This window comes from Benincasa hispida, chromosome 1, assembly GCF_009727055.1.
Source record: "Benincasa hispida cultivar B227 chromosome 1, ASM972705v1, whole genome shotgun sequence".
Classification (NCBI taxonomy): domain Eukaryota; kingdom Viridiplantae; phylum Streptophyta; class Magnoliopsida; order Cucurbitales; family Cucurbitaceae; genus Benincasa; species Benincasa hispida.
Window position 1 is genome coordinate 40856833 of NC_052349.1, and position 13251 is coordinate 40870083.

General features: G+C 35.0%; 1 protein-coding gene across 6 annotated transcripts in view; it reads right to left on the minus strand.

The window, feature by feature from the left end:
* LOC120068818 (aarF domain-containing protein kinase 1) overlaps window positions 1-12756 on the minus strand; it is a 29911-nt gene extending 17155 nt beyond the window's left edge. For 2 of the 6 annotated variants that reach the window (XM_039020476.1, XM_039020453.1), the window contains exons 1-7: window positions 12370-12755; window positions 12184-12267; window positions 11436-11576; window positions 11276-11361; window positions 9838-9931; window positions 7998-8075; window positions 6562-6628 (exon numbers count right to left, since the gene is read on the minus strand). In XM_039020476.1, coding sequence (XP_038876404.1) covers window positions 6562-6628; window positions 7998-8075; window positions 9838-9931; window positions 11276-11361; window positions 11436-11576; window positions 12184-12267; window positions 12370-12579 — 760 coding nt within the window. In that variant the 5' untranslated portion in view covers window positions 12580-12755. Of the gene's footprint in view, window positions 1-6561; window positions 6629-7997; window positions 8076-9837; window positions 9932-11275; window positions 11362-11435; window positions 11577-12183; window positions 12268-12369 lie in introns of all 6 variants that reach the window. The other 4 variants (XM_039020481.1, XM_039020460.1, XM_039020467.1 and 1 more) reach the window with 4 other exon arrangements.
* Window positions 12757-13251: the final 495 nt, after the last annotated feature.

Genomic DNA, 13251 nt, shown 5'->3' on the forward strand with positions numbered 1-13251 from the left:
CCTAACCCTTTTTTTCCCCAAGAAAGAAAAAAAAAGGAGAACAAAAAAGAAACCATCAAACACATTCCATTCTCATTCTTTGCTTTTGCTTTTTTCAATTGCAAAAAAGATTTTTTTTTTTAGGAACTTTGTCTGTTATTGATCATCTTCTTCTCACTCCTCAACTATATTAAAAATGCTTCATCCACTCTTCTAACCACCTCAGCGCCTCTTCAAAGCTCAAAAACAAAAGCAAACAAGAAGAAGAGAAGAAACAGAGAAGCAGAAGTTAGAGGAGCTATGGTACCTGCTGGTGGTGATTTCTTGCCCCCCTTGGTATGGTGCGTTGTCCAATTCCTCTATGCAGGCTTAATATTACGTCAAAGTTAGCCATGAGTATTGCGGCCCATGGAATCCACTGATTTTTTAGTTGCTTACAGGCAGTGTTTGCTACATAGCCATAGCTCCCTTGTGCTTACCTGGTGGTTGAGAGCGTATGTGTAGTTCATACCATTATCATTTTACTTCCACGGACTTTCTAAAATATAACTTGTCTAACAAATGAGTTTGAAACTTTCGTTCTGAGCGGGAAAAAAAAAAAAAATCCCTTTAGCAGTCAACAAATTAGTCTCAACCTACAAACAAGCCCAGGGGAGAATGGACCCTAAAATCTAATTTGCAAGCCTAAACCATCCCAAAATGGGGATTGTTGGATTTTCTATATCCATGTGGACTTTGGTTTATAACTTCTTTAAGCTAGCTCTAGAGGTGAGGAGAAGCACCTGACAATTGATAAATTAACAATTTTCGATCTTTCCTAGTTCCTAGTTTTCAAAGAAAAAAGTTTTTCAGCTAACCATAAAGTGCAAGTTCTTAAAAATTGCAGATTTCATAAGCCAAAACAAATCAATAATGGCCTTTCTCCTCTTACTTTCACCTGAGGGGCTGTGCGAGGATCAAAGAAGAAACCTTATAATAATATTATCAACTAACATAAGCGATCAAGTATCCAAAGAAACCTTGAACTCTCTTTGCTTCTAATATAACCACCTGTTCACAACCTTTTCAAAATCCATATGGGATTTACAAAGGAACCTTTTATTTTATTGGGAAGGTTTTTCAAAGTTCTAAACTTAGTTAAACTAACAGATTAGGGCATAATTAACAAACAAAATCACTGTGCAGAAAAGGGAGACCAAAGATTACAAAGCCTATTACTGTTTCAAATTTCTACTCTGTTCCTTTAACTGGGTAAGCCAAGCTACTTTCATTCCATTTCCATCGTCTAAGCCTTTGTTTAAACTCTAAATAATTAATATTACACTCTAATTTATATGCAGAGGGCAAACAGCAAACCAATCTTTTACTACGTGGGCGTTAAAATATTACAACCGCCGACCATCGCATGCGCATTGACCAATGTTCTGCCTGCTGCACTTTTGTCCTTGCTGTTCTTATTCAAGGTACCTAAAAATATTCCTCTCTTTTCCCCCATTTCTGATTCACAGTGACAGACATCTGCACTGTTCTACATATGATTCCCAAGTTCTTCATACAATTCATTTTCTGTTTATAGACAAGAATCTGTGGGGATCAAAAACAAGCCAGGTGAAGCTAAGGTGATGGGACTTGTTGATGTGGTGTTGGAGGGGCAATGGTTTGGCTTTGTCGTTTCTACGTGGCAACCGATTCAGCTAGCCGATGGTGAATCTGGGATTCATTGAAGTATTGGCCGAGATAATGAGGGGGAGAGTTTCAACCAACCAAGGCGAAGCAGCAATCTGGGGGCTCCCTGCTGCTTGATTCATAATTCTCTGCGTTGCTTTTGGGGCGGCTTGGGTTGTTATCCAAGTCAAGTGTCCTCAATCTTTTCAGACTTCCATGACCTTTCTTGTTCTCAGAGGCCATGGGTTTTATCCAGAGCCAAATCTTATGACTTGAAAAATATTAATTCCGTGCAGGGAGAGTGAATGAGAAGTTTTCCAGCTCCCTACACCAGCATCAGCTCTTTCATGGACTTTGATGCAACCATTCAGTGTGGAGCAATCGCCGGTGGTGTGGAGCACAAGACTGCTGCAGCTTGGTTCATTGAAGTTCAATCAGGCTTGTCGGCCGCTTCTCCTATGCAGTTATGATCATTCTTCAACTAACCTTTTCATCTAGGAAAGAGTTTAAGAATGGACACCTAACATTCAAAACTTTGATGAAGATCAGAAACCTCAATTTCATAATTCCTTCTTCTCTTAAGTAATACATAAATTTTCTCAACATCACAACACTAAATTGATCCCATTTATGCTAAACCCTACACGAAAAAGCTTAATACTAAAAATGAATCCTCATGTAAGACTAATTATACAAGGGGCAACACCAATTACACTTTCAGGGAAGTGGGCGTGCTCTTGGCGTGGCATTTGCCTAACCTCCTTGGAGTATCCAAAAAGAAAGGTCCTCTGCTATGTCCTCAGTTTTTCAGCCATCTTGCTCGTTATCGTGGCTATTTTCAGGCTGGGCCTTTTTTTCAAGGAAAAATTATACGTAGGAAACGTGAGTACAAACTTCCACCTACAATTTTTTTCTTTTATCGAAAACGAAACACATTATATTGGGACTTGTGTTGACAATGCCAACCAAAAAAGCATGTGTATAAAGAGTAGTTTCTGTGTTTTGGTTCTCTTCTCAGTGTTTTAGGGTCATTGTTGATTGTTGTTGGGCCTATATGCCTGCCTGTGGAAAGACCAAAGAGGTGGAAAACTACAACAACATAATCGAAATGGGTGGCAGCAAGACAGAAGGGCCAAAGCTAGACGGTTAATAACCCAAAGAAGACTTAGAAGAACAGTCCTATGTGCGTCAAAATGCATTACCTTCTCCATTAAGTAAATAGCTGAGAGAAAAGGAGTAAAGAAGCTAAAATATTAGCTTGGGTGAATATTTTTTTTGAGAATTTGTATTGGAATACAAGATCAAAATCCATCAATTTTTCAACAGATAGAGTCAAGAACAGTTCTAAAGGATACATGCATCCACTGGTTTTATGAAATTGAAAATTTTACGGTTGTTCGATGTTCTCAATTATTCACTTGCTCAAAGAAAAAGTTCCATATCCATTTTTAACATTCTGTTAGAAGAAAAAACCATCATGTGAAAAACTATGATTGTAGAGTTTATCAAATTACAAATAAGAGTTTATTGTCCTCCAGAAAGTGCCATTCTTCCGAGATCATAATTATTAAAACTATCAAATACGAGGGAAGCTGCAGAAATAGAATCAAAATCTATTAACTGGTGCAGAGAATATAATTTGTTGGGTTGTTTCTGTCTGCAGTACAGTAAAATTTTAGAGAAAAACACTAATTTAATGTTCTTTTTCCTACAAAAATATCTTATAATGAAAATGTTCTTGTTAAAAGACAATGCTTCCAAAATCTTAAGGGTAAAATTCTGTAACATCTTTGACACGGTGATTAAAATGAAACTAAATTTCACAAATTTAAGAATTAAATGTGTAACAATCTTTTACAATTAAAGAGTCCATCCTCAAACAACTATAAATGTTAAACTTCTCAAAATCTCAACTCTACTCCAGAGTTAAACTTTTTATGATGCTTTTTGACAATGCCCAAAAGAGAATGTGACCCATTACTTAAAACAGAAATAGAGACCACCTATATTAGCCAAGCTAGGCTTGCAGAAATCTGTCAACTTTTAGGGAAGCCTAAACCTTGATGGATGGATGGGAAATTATTTTTCCATCTCATCCCACCCAGAATGCTCTTAAACTCGAGCCAGGACTTCTGGATCTGTGCTACAAGTCCATTTGACGGTCAAGGAGTTGTGCCACCTTACTGTTACTGCTTTGCATGGTATTAGAGTTGGCCACTGTGACCAAAATTTAAAGTTAAAGGGAAGATGAACAAATGAAAAGGATCCAATTCACCTTCTAATAGGTTTTCGGGTGATATATGGCGTAAGGGAAAAATGGAGGATTGGATCAAAATAGAAGCAATTCTGCTGGTGTGAAGAAAGAACAACTTGGGGAGAAACAAACAAGAGACTGCATTACTTTGCAATTTGATCAGCAACAGTTTTTAAATGTCCTCAAACAGGGGAATGCCACACATTAGAGAGGAAAAGAACAAGAGACTTCCATCATTTTGCAAGTTGCCAAAACTGGCAACTAAACAACTGCCAATTACTTGCAGTTTGTATAGGCATGAACGAGAAGCAACTGGTCGTAGAGCTTCAATATGTAGCCAGTCTAATGACTCTGTAATAGACTATGGTTAGTGAGTACTAGAACATATGGATTTTAGCTTTATGATTCTTTGGACAAGTATTAAGAAGAAGCAAACTCTGCAATATGTAAACTGGGATGCACTGGAGCGCTGGATTTAGTATCAAACTTGATATTGTATATTATATTCAACTGAGTCAGAGGAAGCCTCCTACATGAACATGTCCACATTTTTCTATGTAAAGGAGTAATTAGTATCAACAGAGAGACCCCCAAATCTAAAAATTCCAAGGAAGAGAGGTTAAAGAAAATGTAAGAGAGGCCATTGAATCAGGCGAGATTGGAACTGATGACATTTTTGTTTTAATCTCTCAATTATTCTCCTCTCATCCATTGTTAGAATTTTTTTTCATTGAGTTCATCCATCTGATTAGTTTTAGAATTTGTGTCATCTTTTTATGTTGTATTGAAACGTCCTTTAGGAGTACATGATCGATCTTTGGTTGCTTACTTTAATTTTAATACCTTTTGACTTCCCCTTCCTATTTGCGGTTCGTTAACCAAATTGTGCAAAAAATGGAGTTAATTCTGCTTTTTAACTGATAAAGATGCTTTTGGTATGCTACGGTCCAACAATTAGCAAGGAAAAAATTTAGGTTAAACCATAATAACTTAAAGTAGATCTACAAAAAATCGAGAGTAAACAAAAACTATGAGACATTTCAAACAATAAATAGGGTGCCGCCGTCGAAAAAAATAAGACGGAAGGTTTCAACCACAAATGGCGGTCTTTAGGCAGGCCGATTGCCTGTTTGTCTTCCACTTGACTTTCGTGGGATGTTTTTCGATTTTGCCAATTCCTATGATTCTGGAATCACCCCCGGTCAAAATATGCGGAATTTATGACTGTTTCTCGACCCATTTTGAGCTAGCAAGAGAAAGCAGGACCAACTACGATCTCTCTTTTCTTTGTTGGTGGTTGCCGAAGGAGTTGTAGGTATTGTACCACTAACCTGTCCGACGTTCAGTCTATTATGAATCCACCAGGTTGGAGGAACGTTTTTTTTTTTTCCCAACTTCAAAGTGGGGACTTTGGGGTCAAAGCCATAGACCAAGTGCCTAATAGCGTAGGGAGACTCATCGGGTGCAAATCCCATCCCTATTAGATACCACAGAAGCAATGGTATCTAATAAGTTTTTCTACTCAACTTTGTTCTATTGATTTTCTATCTTTTCCATAGGCGGCCGCTACCCGACTTAGCGAATCACTTCCAGGCTGGCATTAAATCGAGATCGCGCCAGAAAGTATGTTTTCCTTTCTTTTTCATACTATTTTTACTTTTTTCCTTTTGTTTTTTGCATGTTAGTTCTTTAAAAACCGAAATCAATGAAATTAAATAAATCCTCAAACTTATATACTACAATCGTTAATATTGGGCCTCAAAACTAGCGTATGAAATGTAGGAAATAACATATCAAAAATGTAGGAAAAAGGATTACTTTTAAGATTTTTATCTAGTTCTATGGAAGAAGAAAATATTTTTTTTTTTTAAATCCATTCTAACAATTATGTAACTAATTAAAAGTTTAAAGGTAAAAAATCAATAAATTTGAAACTTTTGGTGCCTAATTTTGATAATTGTATAAGTTTGAGTGTCCTAAAACTATTTATCTCTTGATTACAAATATATGCTTTAATCAGTTGAGTTATGCACAACTTAAGAAATAAGCTTAGTTAATTTACGTGGTTGACAAAATATGATATGTGAGGCACCATTACTTATATAATGAAAAAATAGTAGGAAAAAACCTAACCTTAACCAAAATAACATGCACTCCAAACACAGATTATTATAACCTAAACTAAAATAGTCTCCACATCAAACATAAACTATTATAACCCATACTATTTTAGTCTGCACCCCAAACATAGACTATAACAACCAACTTAGTGTCCTAAACAGTCCCTTAAACTTTCAATACTGTGTCTAATAAGTCTCCATCACTTATGGATTGCATTGGTTTAGTCTTTGCACTATTAAATGCCACCCTGAAAATAGTATCGTAAGCATACCAAATAAGTATTCAATTGATGAGTTAATGATATGAACCCATGAGACATAAAACTAAAAGATCAACGCCTTGTTAGAAACCACTTAAATTACATGGCCTTGATAGATACCACCTAGACAATTTAAGCACCTATTGGAAAAGTTTTGAAGCATAAGGACTAAATAAACAGGATCATAAGAGTTTGGGACCAGACTTGTAATTTAACATAATTAATAAAATACACCTACCATGAAAAAACCTCTTAGGAAACCATAGAATTTTTAAAAACTTACCCAACTCCGAAAGAATTGTCTTTTCAAATTCTGACACCAGCCAGTCGAACCTATAGTCTGGGAATAGCTGTATGAAAAGAAAACACCCAACGGCTGGGGATAAGCAGTTTTCAAAGAAAATAATTTTAAAAGATATGCATGATGCGATGAAAAATTAAAAGGATGAGATAATATTACATAAGTTAAAGAGCCAAAAAGTTATAGAAACTAGGACTGGTTAGTTGGCTTGAACATACATGAAATAGTTTTTTATTTAAGCATCAGTCAAAGAAGTCAGATCTAAAAACCAAAAACACAATCACATCGAGCACCTGTCAATTGGAATGAGGCAATAATTTACTCCTTCTATGGCCACATCTCAGTATGTGAAAGCCATCAATGGCTTCCCTACGAAAACATAAAAAAATTACCAATTGAGTATAGATGGTATCTTTCTATTTTCCGTGATATTGACCACAGTTCTTAACCAGTTATCCTATTTATTAATTTCACTCACTTTCTTTATGGAAATTGATTTTCAATCAAAAAATGAAAAGAAATTAACCATAAGCTATTCTTTTGGACTATATAACGCCCACCAATCTTAAGAGAACCTAAGTAGAGAGACCAGGAGTCATAACTCAAAAATAATTGCCTGACCAATTTATTGTACAACTCATAGCATTATATGTAATATTCAGTTATTGACATCATGCAAGGAATTTTTTAAAGAATATTATGTGTCTTTTTTCCTATAAAAGACTATTATTTCCTTAATAAATGAAATATGAAGATCAGCAAATCCCAACAATGCACCATTTGAGGGAGACGTATAAGGTTTCCCACGACTCACTAGCTCATGGAGGGTCCTAAAGACACAGAAAAAGACATGTATGTTCCCATCCCGTTCCTGAGTGGAGAAAGCAATAACCTTTAAAACGAGGGTCAAAAGACAAATTAGGTCTTTTTTACCAATCAGACAGGACCTAAATAGTTGGGAAGAAGACATTGCTTTTATGATATTCATCTTTTCCTCATATTTTATTCAAAGATTTTTTTTTCCATATTAGTCTCTTAACTACTCACCAATTCCAAGATAAAAGCATATTTTAATAAACAAGCTATCAAGGATTCCCAAATTATTGCTGGGATGACAAAAAAATTAGTCAAGGCAAGGAGAAAAATAATGCAAACAATAAGTGAGCCATTAAGGAAAAGGTGGATTTATTGAGTTCAAAAGTTGTTAAAATGCAAGCAGGCTTTATCTACTATGTATAAATATCAGATGCATTGACAACATTTTCCAAAAAAGTTTGGAACTTCCATCCATAAAAGAGAAAAGAAGAAAAGAAATAACCAAACGTTTATTTATTGCATATGGCCAAGGAAGATGCAAAAATCTATACATTACATATAAGTACATAACCTTAAGACGAACTTTAAACACTGGGACTCACCCATGAGATCGTTCTCGATAGGAAAGACATGACCGTGGTGTCTATTTTCACATGTTGCATCAATCCAGGGTACTGCACCTATACTTCAAAAAAATGATGATAGTAAATAGAAATCTCATTCTACTACATGTCATTTTTTATTCTAAACATTGAAAACCCAATATATTAAACAATCTACTACATGGATGTGTAAGAATGAGAAAAGGGGTAACCACAACTTTTAAAGCGTGAAGTGGATTGAAGCACAATAACTCTCCACATCCTAAGCTTGAAAAGCAAAAGATAGTGAGATTTTTCTTATAGGCACATATTAAGAAAATAATAATTAAAAAGACAGTTTTTGATAGGACAAAATTAAAAAGATGTAAATATGCCCAAATATTAAAGGAAAGATTACACTTTTCGTCACCGAGTTCTAAGTTGGGTACAAGTTTGGCCCCAGAGTTTCCACACAACGATTTAACCCCCTGAGGTTTGATTTTGGTAGCATTTCGGTCTCTTTCATCAATTTTCCATTAATTACTAGCATAAAAATAACATGACATCCAATTTTTATTAAAAAAAAATAATAATAAATAAATAAAAGAGTATTTTTTTTTTTTCCCTCTCTTTCTCCCTTTCTTTCCCCCTCCCCCCAACCTTAGAGAGATGTCCTACCCATTTCAAGAATTAAACATGCAGAGATATTCCTTTCTGAAATGAGGGAGGACCTCTCAATTTTTTCCAAAAGAAAATCAAATGTGGGAAGGGAGAAAGGAGGAGAGGAATGGAAAAGGAAAACAAAAGGAGGAGAAAAGGAGAAGAAGAAAAGAAAGAACAAGAAGAGAGGGAGGAAAAAAATGGTGGTGGTGGGAAGATGGAGGAAGGAAAAGAGGAGAGAGAAGGATCAAAGTATAAAAGAACAAAAAATAGTGTCGCATCAACTTTCAGTTAGTAACTAACAAAAAACTGACAATAAGGACCAAAATTCTACCAAAATCAAACCTCGATTGTTAAAATATAGACTTTGAAATCTCGGAGACAAAAATCCTACCAAACTCAAACTTCATGAACCAAAAGTGCTATTTTGTCAATATTAAATACTGGTAGAAAGCATGAGATGAAGAAAATGCACGATAATACATGATAAACAAATAAAGTTCAAGTATAATGAGTCTCTTTAACAATAAAAAGCTACAAAACCATAATAACAAAATGCATAATTACAATCCATGAACCTATAAAACTCGTCCTCACTAAATAGGCTCAGACCTCCATTTCTTTTGTCGAGACGTTTGGTCCTTCATATCTTCCAATTTGGTCTTTGCTCCACATTAATTAATATTGAAATAAAGGAGAAAGGAGAAGAAGAACAACGAAAGTTTTACATGGAAAACCCTAAATCAGGGAGAAAAAACCACAATAGAAGAGTTCTTATTATTCAACCTATTTACAAACACCACAGACCCAACATATAAATAGACTAAGGCAAATCCTAATATAGTAGGGAAAAGTAGAGAAATATAAAGAGACTTATATGCCCTTAGGGCAAATACAGCAATTTTCAACAATTAATATGATTGAACATAATGCTCTATTCATTGTTTTTAAGCACGTGATCTAGATCTATACCCTATGTTTAAGAATGTTAGAATATCGATAGGGTTATATTTAGAATATTATTGGTGGTAGAATTGTAAAATTTTTCCAAACAAAATTCATGGACTTTTGCTTCAGCGCATACCAGGAGTTTCAATAATTTCAACTCATTTAAAAAGCCTTCTACACATGCTTTTTTATACTAGAGGTTTCTCGGCTTGCATGCACAATAAAATACACGATACTGTCCAAATTGACAAACCTTGATAGCCACTTCTTGATTGCTTTTCAGTATGGCACGGTGCACCTGAGCAATTGACGCAGCAGCTATAGGTTGTTCATCAAGTGAAAGAAACCTAGTATTATACAAACCCGAAATTATGGAATAAAACAATATCTAACCACATAGACTGTAGCTAGTACTTTACATGAAGATAGTAGAGGGAAAATGAAAACACAAACAAAACCAAATAGTAAAAAAACATATCAATGTGAATTTGGAAATCCAGATGCACCAAAGACATGATTTTAGCATGATCCGCAAAGATTCAGATGAGTTAAAAACCAACCTAAGACATATGCTACTCATTTAACCAGCATTCTTTAGTTCCATAACATACACAGAGCTCCAACTTCCTTTTCTTTCTGCAGTTAGACAGTTTCCTTATTGATTGTTTACCTACAAATATTACATAAATAATTCAAAAATCACGAATGCAATAAGATCAATCTCACTTCACATTCTAATTTCAATTGCTTGTGCTGACATTAGAAATCAAACTCAGCATAAGAATGGCTTCTCTCAATAATTTATGAACTTAATATTATTTTCAAATGAAGATAATAACCTTACAATAGGTTGTAAGTCCTTTTTTGTTTTTTTGTTTTTTTTTTTTTTTGAGACGGGTTGTAAGTCTTTTTAAGTATGATAATTTTTCAAATCTAGATAAAAAACCACAAAACAATTCCCTTGAATATGAAAAAAATTAACTTCAAGACTTGTTATTACGCTATCATTCAAATTTTTGCATGTCAGAATATTTTGAACCTTTTGGTCCATCCAACATATGTCTAGTAAAGTTGTAAGCAATCCCAGAGCCTAAAGATCGTCGTAACATTCTGCTTGATTCTTAAAGACTATATTGTAATTAATTGTATTACCCTACCAAACAAATTTATAAATTAAAGAATTAAAAATAATAGAATTCATTTAAAATAGTGTGATTAACTAAATTGCTGTAAATTACTAAATAACTAGAATACAATTTTGAAGATATTTGAGTAAACACTCCATTCCTAGCCCAAAGCCTTTGATGTATGATTAGCAGGGGTCTAATGGCTGGACGTAATTGTGATATTTAATATGTACAACTCTGTTAGGTCTAAATCCCATTTGGTCCATATGATCTTTCACCATTTGGTCCTAGAAATGTGCATTTCTGTGTTGAAATGAGCACATATTGAAGACACGTAGACACGCTACAGCAATCATTTGCTGGTGCAAAGTATGACCGTATAACATCAAAGTGACCAGAATGGTTATTTCTTTAGACATTTTAGAAGTTTATGGACCAATACGACTAAATCTAAGAGTTTAGAAATCAAATAAGAATAAAATTAGAAACAAATAGACCAAACAGAGAAGTGTTATGTGCAAGTAGAAAGTACATAGTACGCTAGTCCTGCACATTTATGCTTACATTGCTGATATATCTGAACCAAGGTTGTTGATTAGCACGCCTTTTATATCTTTGAATGGACAAGGAACAGCCTGAGGTGTTGATGACTATATAAAATTAAACAAGAATGAAAAGTGTCTCATTCTACAAAACTAAAAATCTCAAAATACTTAAAGCAGACCTGATCTTGCAGTGAAGAGAGAATGGATGAGTATTCATTTGGTGTCTGCCGCAATGAAGCTGCAAATTGACCAGCTTTAACGTAAAACCCTTTGTTAACTTGACATAGCTTTAAAAGTCTCTTTGCAGAGCGTAGATGAACCTAGCCAAGGTCATTTCATAAAGTCAGGAACAACTAACAGCATCTTCATTAGAATGAAGTTAATTGTGTAACTCCTTGCGGTCAAATTTGAACTCAAATTCTAAGAAGCACGAGAATAAGATGAGCATTCGTAAAGCATTAGAGTAACTTTCAAGAATTATTAATTACATGTATTTCATCATAAATGTAAAACTTCATGTTATCAAAGCATCCAATCGATCTCGTAGACATAAGAGCCATCCCAAAATATGGCTTCCCCTATCATCAAAAAATATGTAAAAGAAAGGTATGAAAACCACTTTTTTTACACGGTTCATGAGACCCATATGAAACTTGAAAAACCAGTCAAACGTTGAAGTTACTAGAATCCAGAACATATTAACAATAGGTGAACCATCCAAAACAAACCTACTGAGATAGAAAGGATGCAACGACGGTCATTTTAAAGATAGACAAGAAAATAAACACAAAGAAAGCCCATTTGAACGAAAAGGACAAGCACCGGAACTTCCAGCAGCATTAGAGAATGATACGATTGAAGACTACAAAATCAACAGTCCAAAGGCTAAAGCCTAAAACTACAAGCCGAAAGTAAATAAGCACGAACCTCAGACAATTTAAGACGATATTCCTCAGAGTCCTCTACCAACCCATGCAAAGAGTACTTATAGTCAAGAACAACGAGAGAAATCTGTCATTCAAGTTGAGCAAAAGTTAAGAAACGTTTGAAGAAATAAAAAGAACCGATCAACAAAGCTAAAGAGAAGAAGATAGATATAGAAGAACATCAGACAGTGGAAATCGCGCGGGAGGAACGACGGAAGCCGTAAACAGCGGTTCTAAATTTCTCCTCAAAATCGAGAGAAGCGGAATGAGTATCAGAAGACGACGAGACAAATTTGGAATTAGAGTTCGATGCTTGGAACGCAAGGCCAGTTCCCGTTGTTATAACACAAATAGATGCCACGGAACGAAAACTGAAAATCTTCATAATCCTCCTCATTTGAAGTTCACTTCTACTTTCTATTTGCCGCCGCCGCCGCCGTCAAGACACAGAGAGAATCTGTGTCGGAGGGATTCCGGCGTTCAATTCAAATTCGAGGATTTTGCGCCACTGGACGACGACGATCGCGGAGTTCCTACAAAATTTAACCATCATTCTAACTCGAGAAAATTTAAGGTTTAAATTATATTTTATTACCTGTTGCTATGGAGGGTCCTCGATTCTTATGTTGGCAACAGTAAATAAAAATTAACGATTACTTTAGATTTTGATCTGCACCTTATGAGACAATTATAGATTTTAGGAGGCAATTTTGATTGATCAATAAAAATGTGAGCAGAACATTCATTTCAATTTTTAAGTAGTGTTCGATCGATTACGTATTAATCAATATTCGATTCAATGGTCTAAATTTATATGTCATGAAAAGGTTACAATCCTACGAGCGTTTTGTATTCTACCAGCGACGCAGGTAATAGAGTAATAGACTGATATGCGCGGAGTTGGAGTCCAGCCACAGGTATGATAAGTATGAATCATAGTTCTAATATTTGTTTACAAGATAATCTAGCACCTCCGAAACTAGTCCAGCTCCCTATAGGATCTTTTTTAACCATTTTCGAACACCTCATAGCATGGCCTTTGACTCTGTCATCTATGTATGATTTCTAT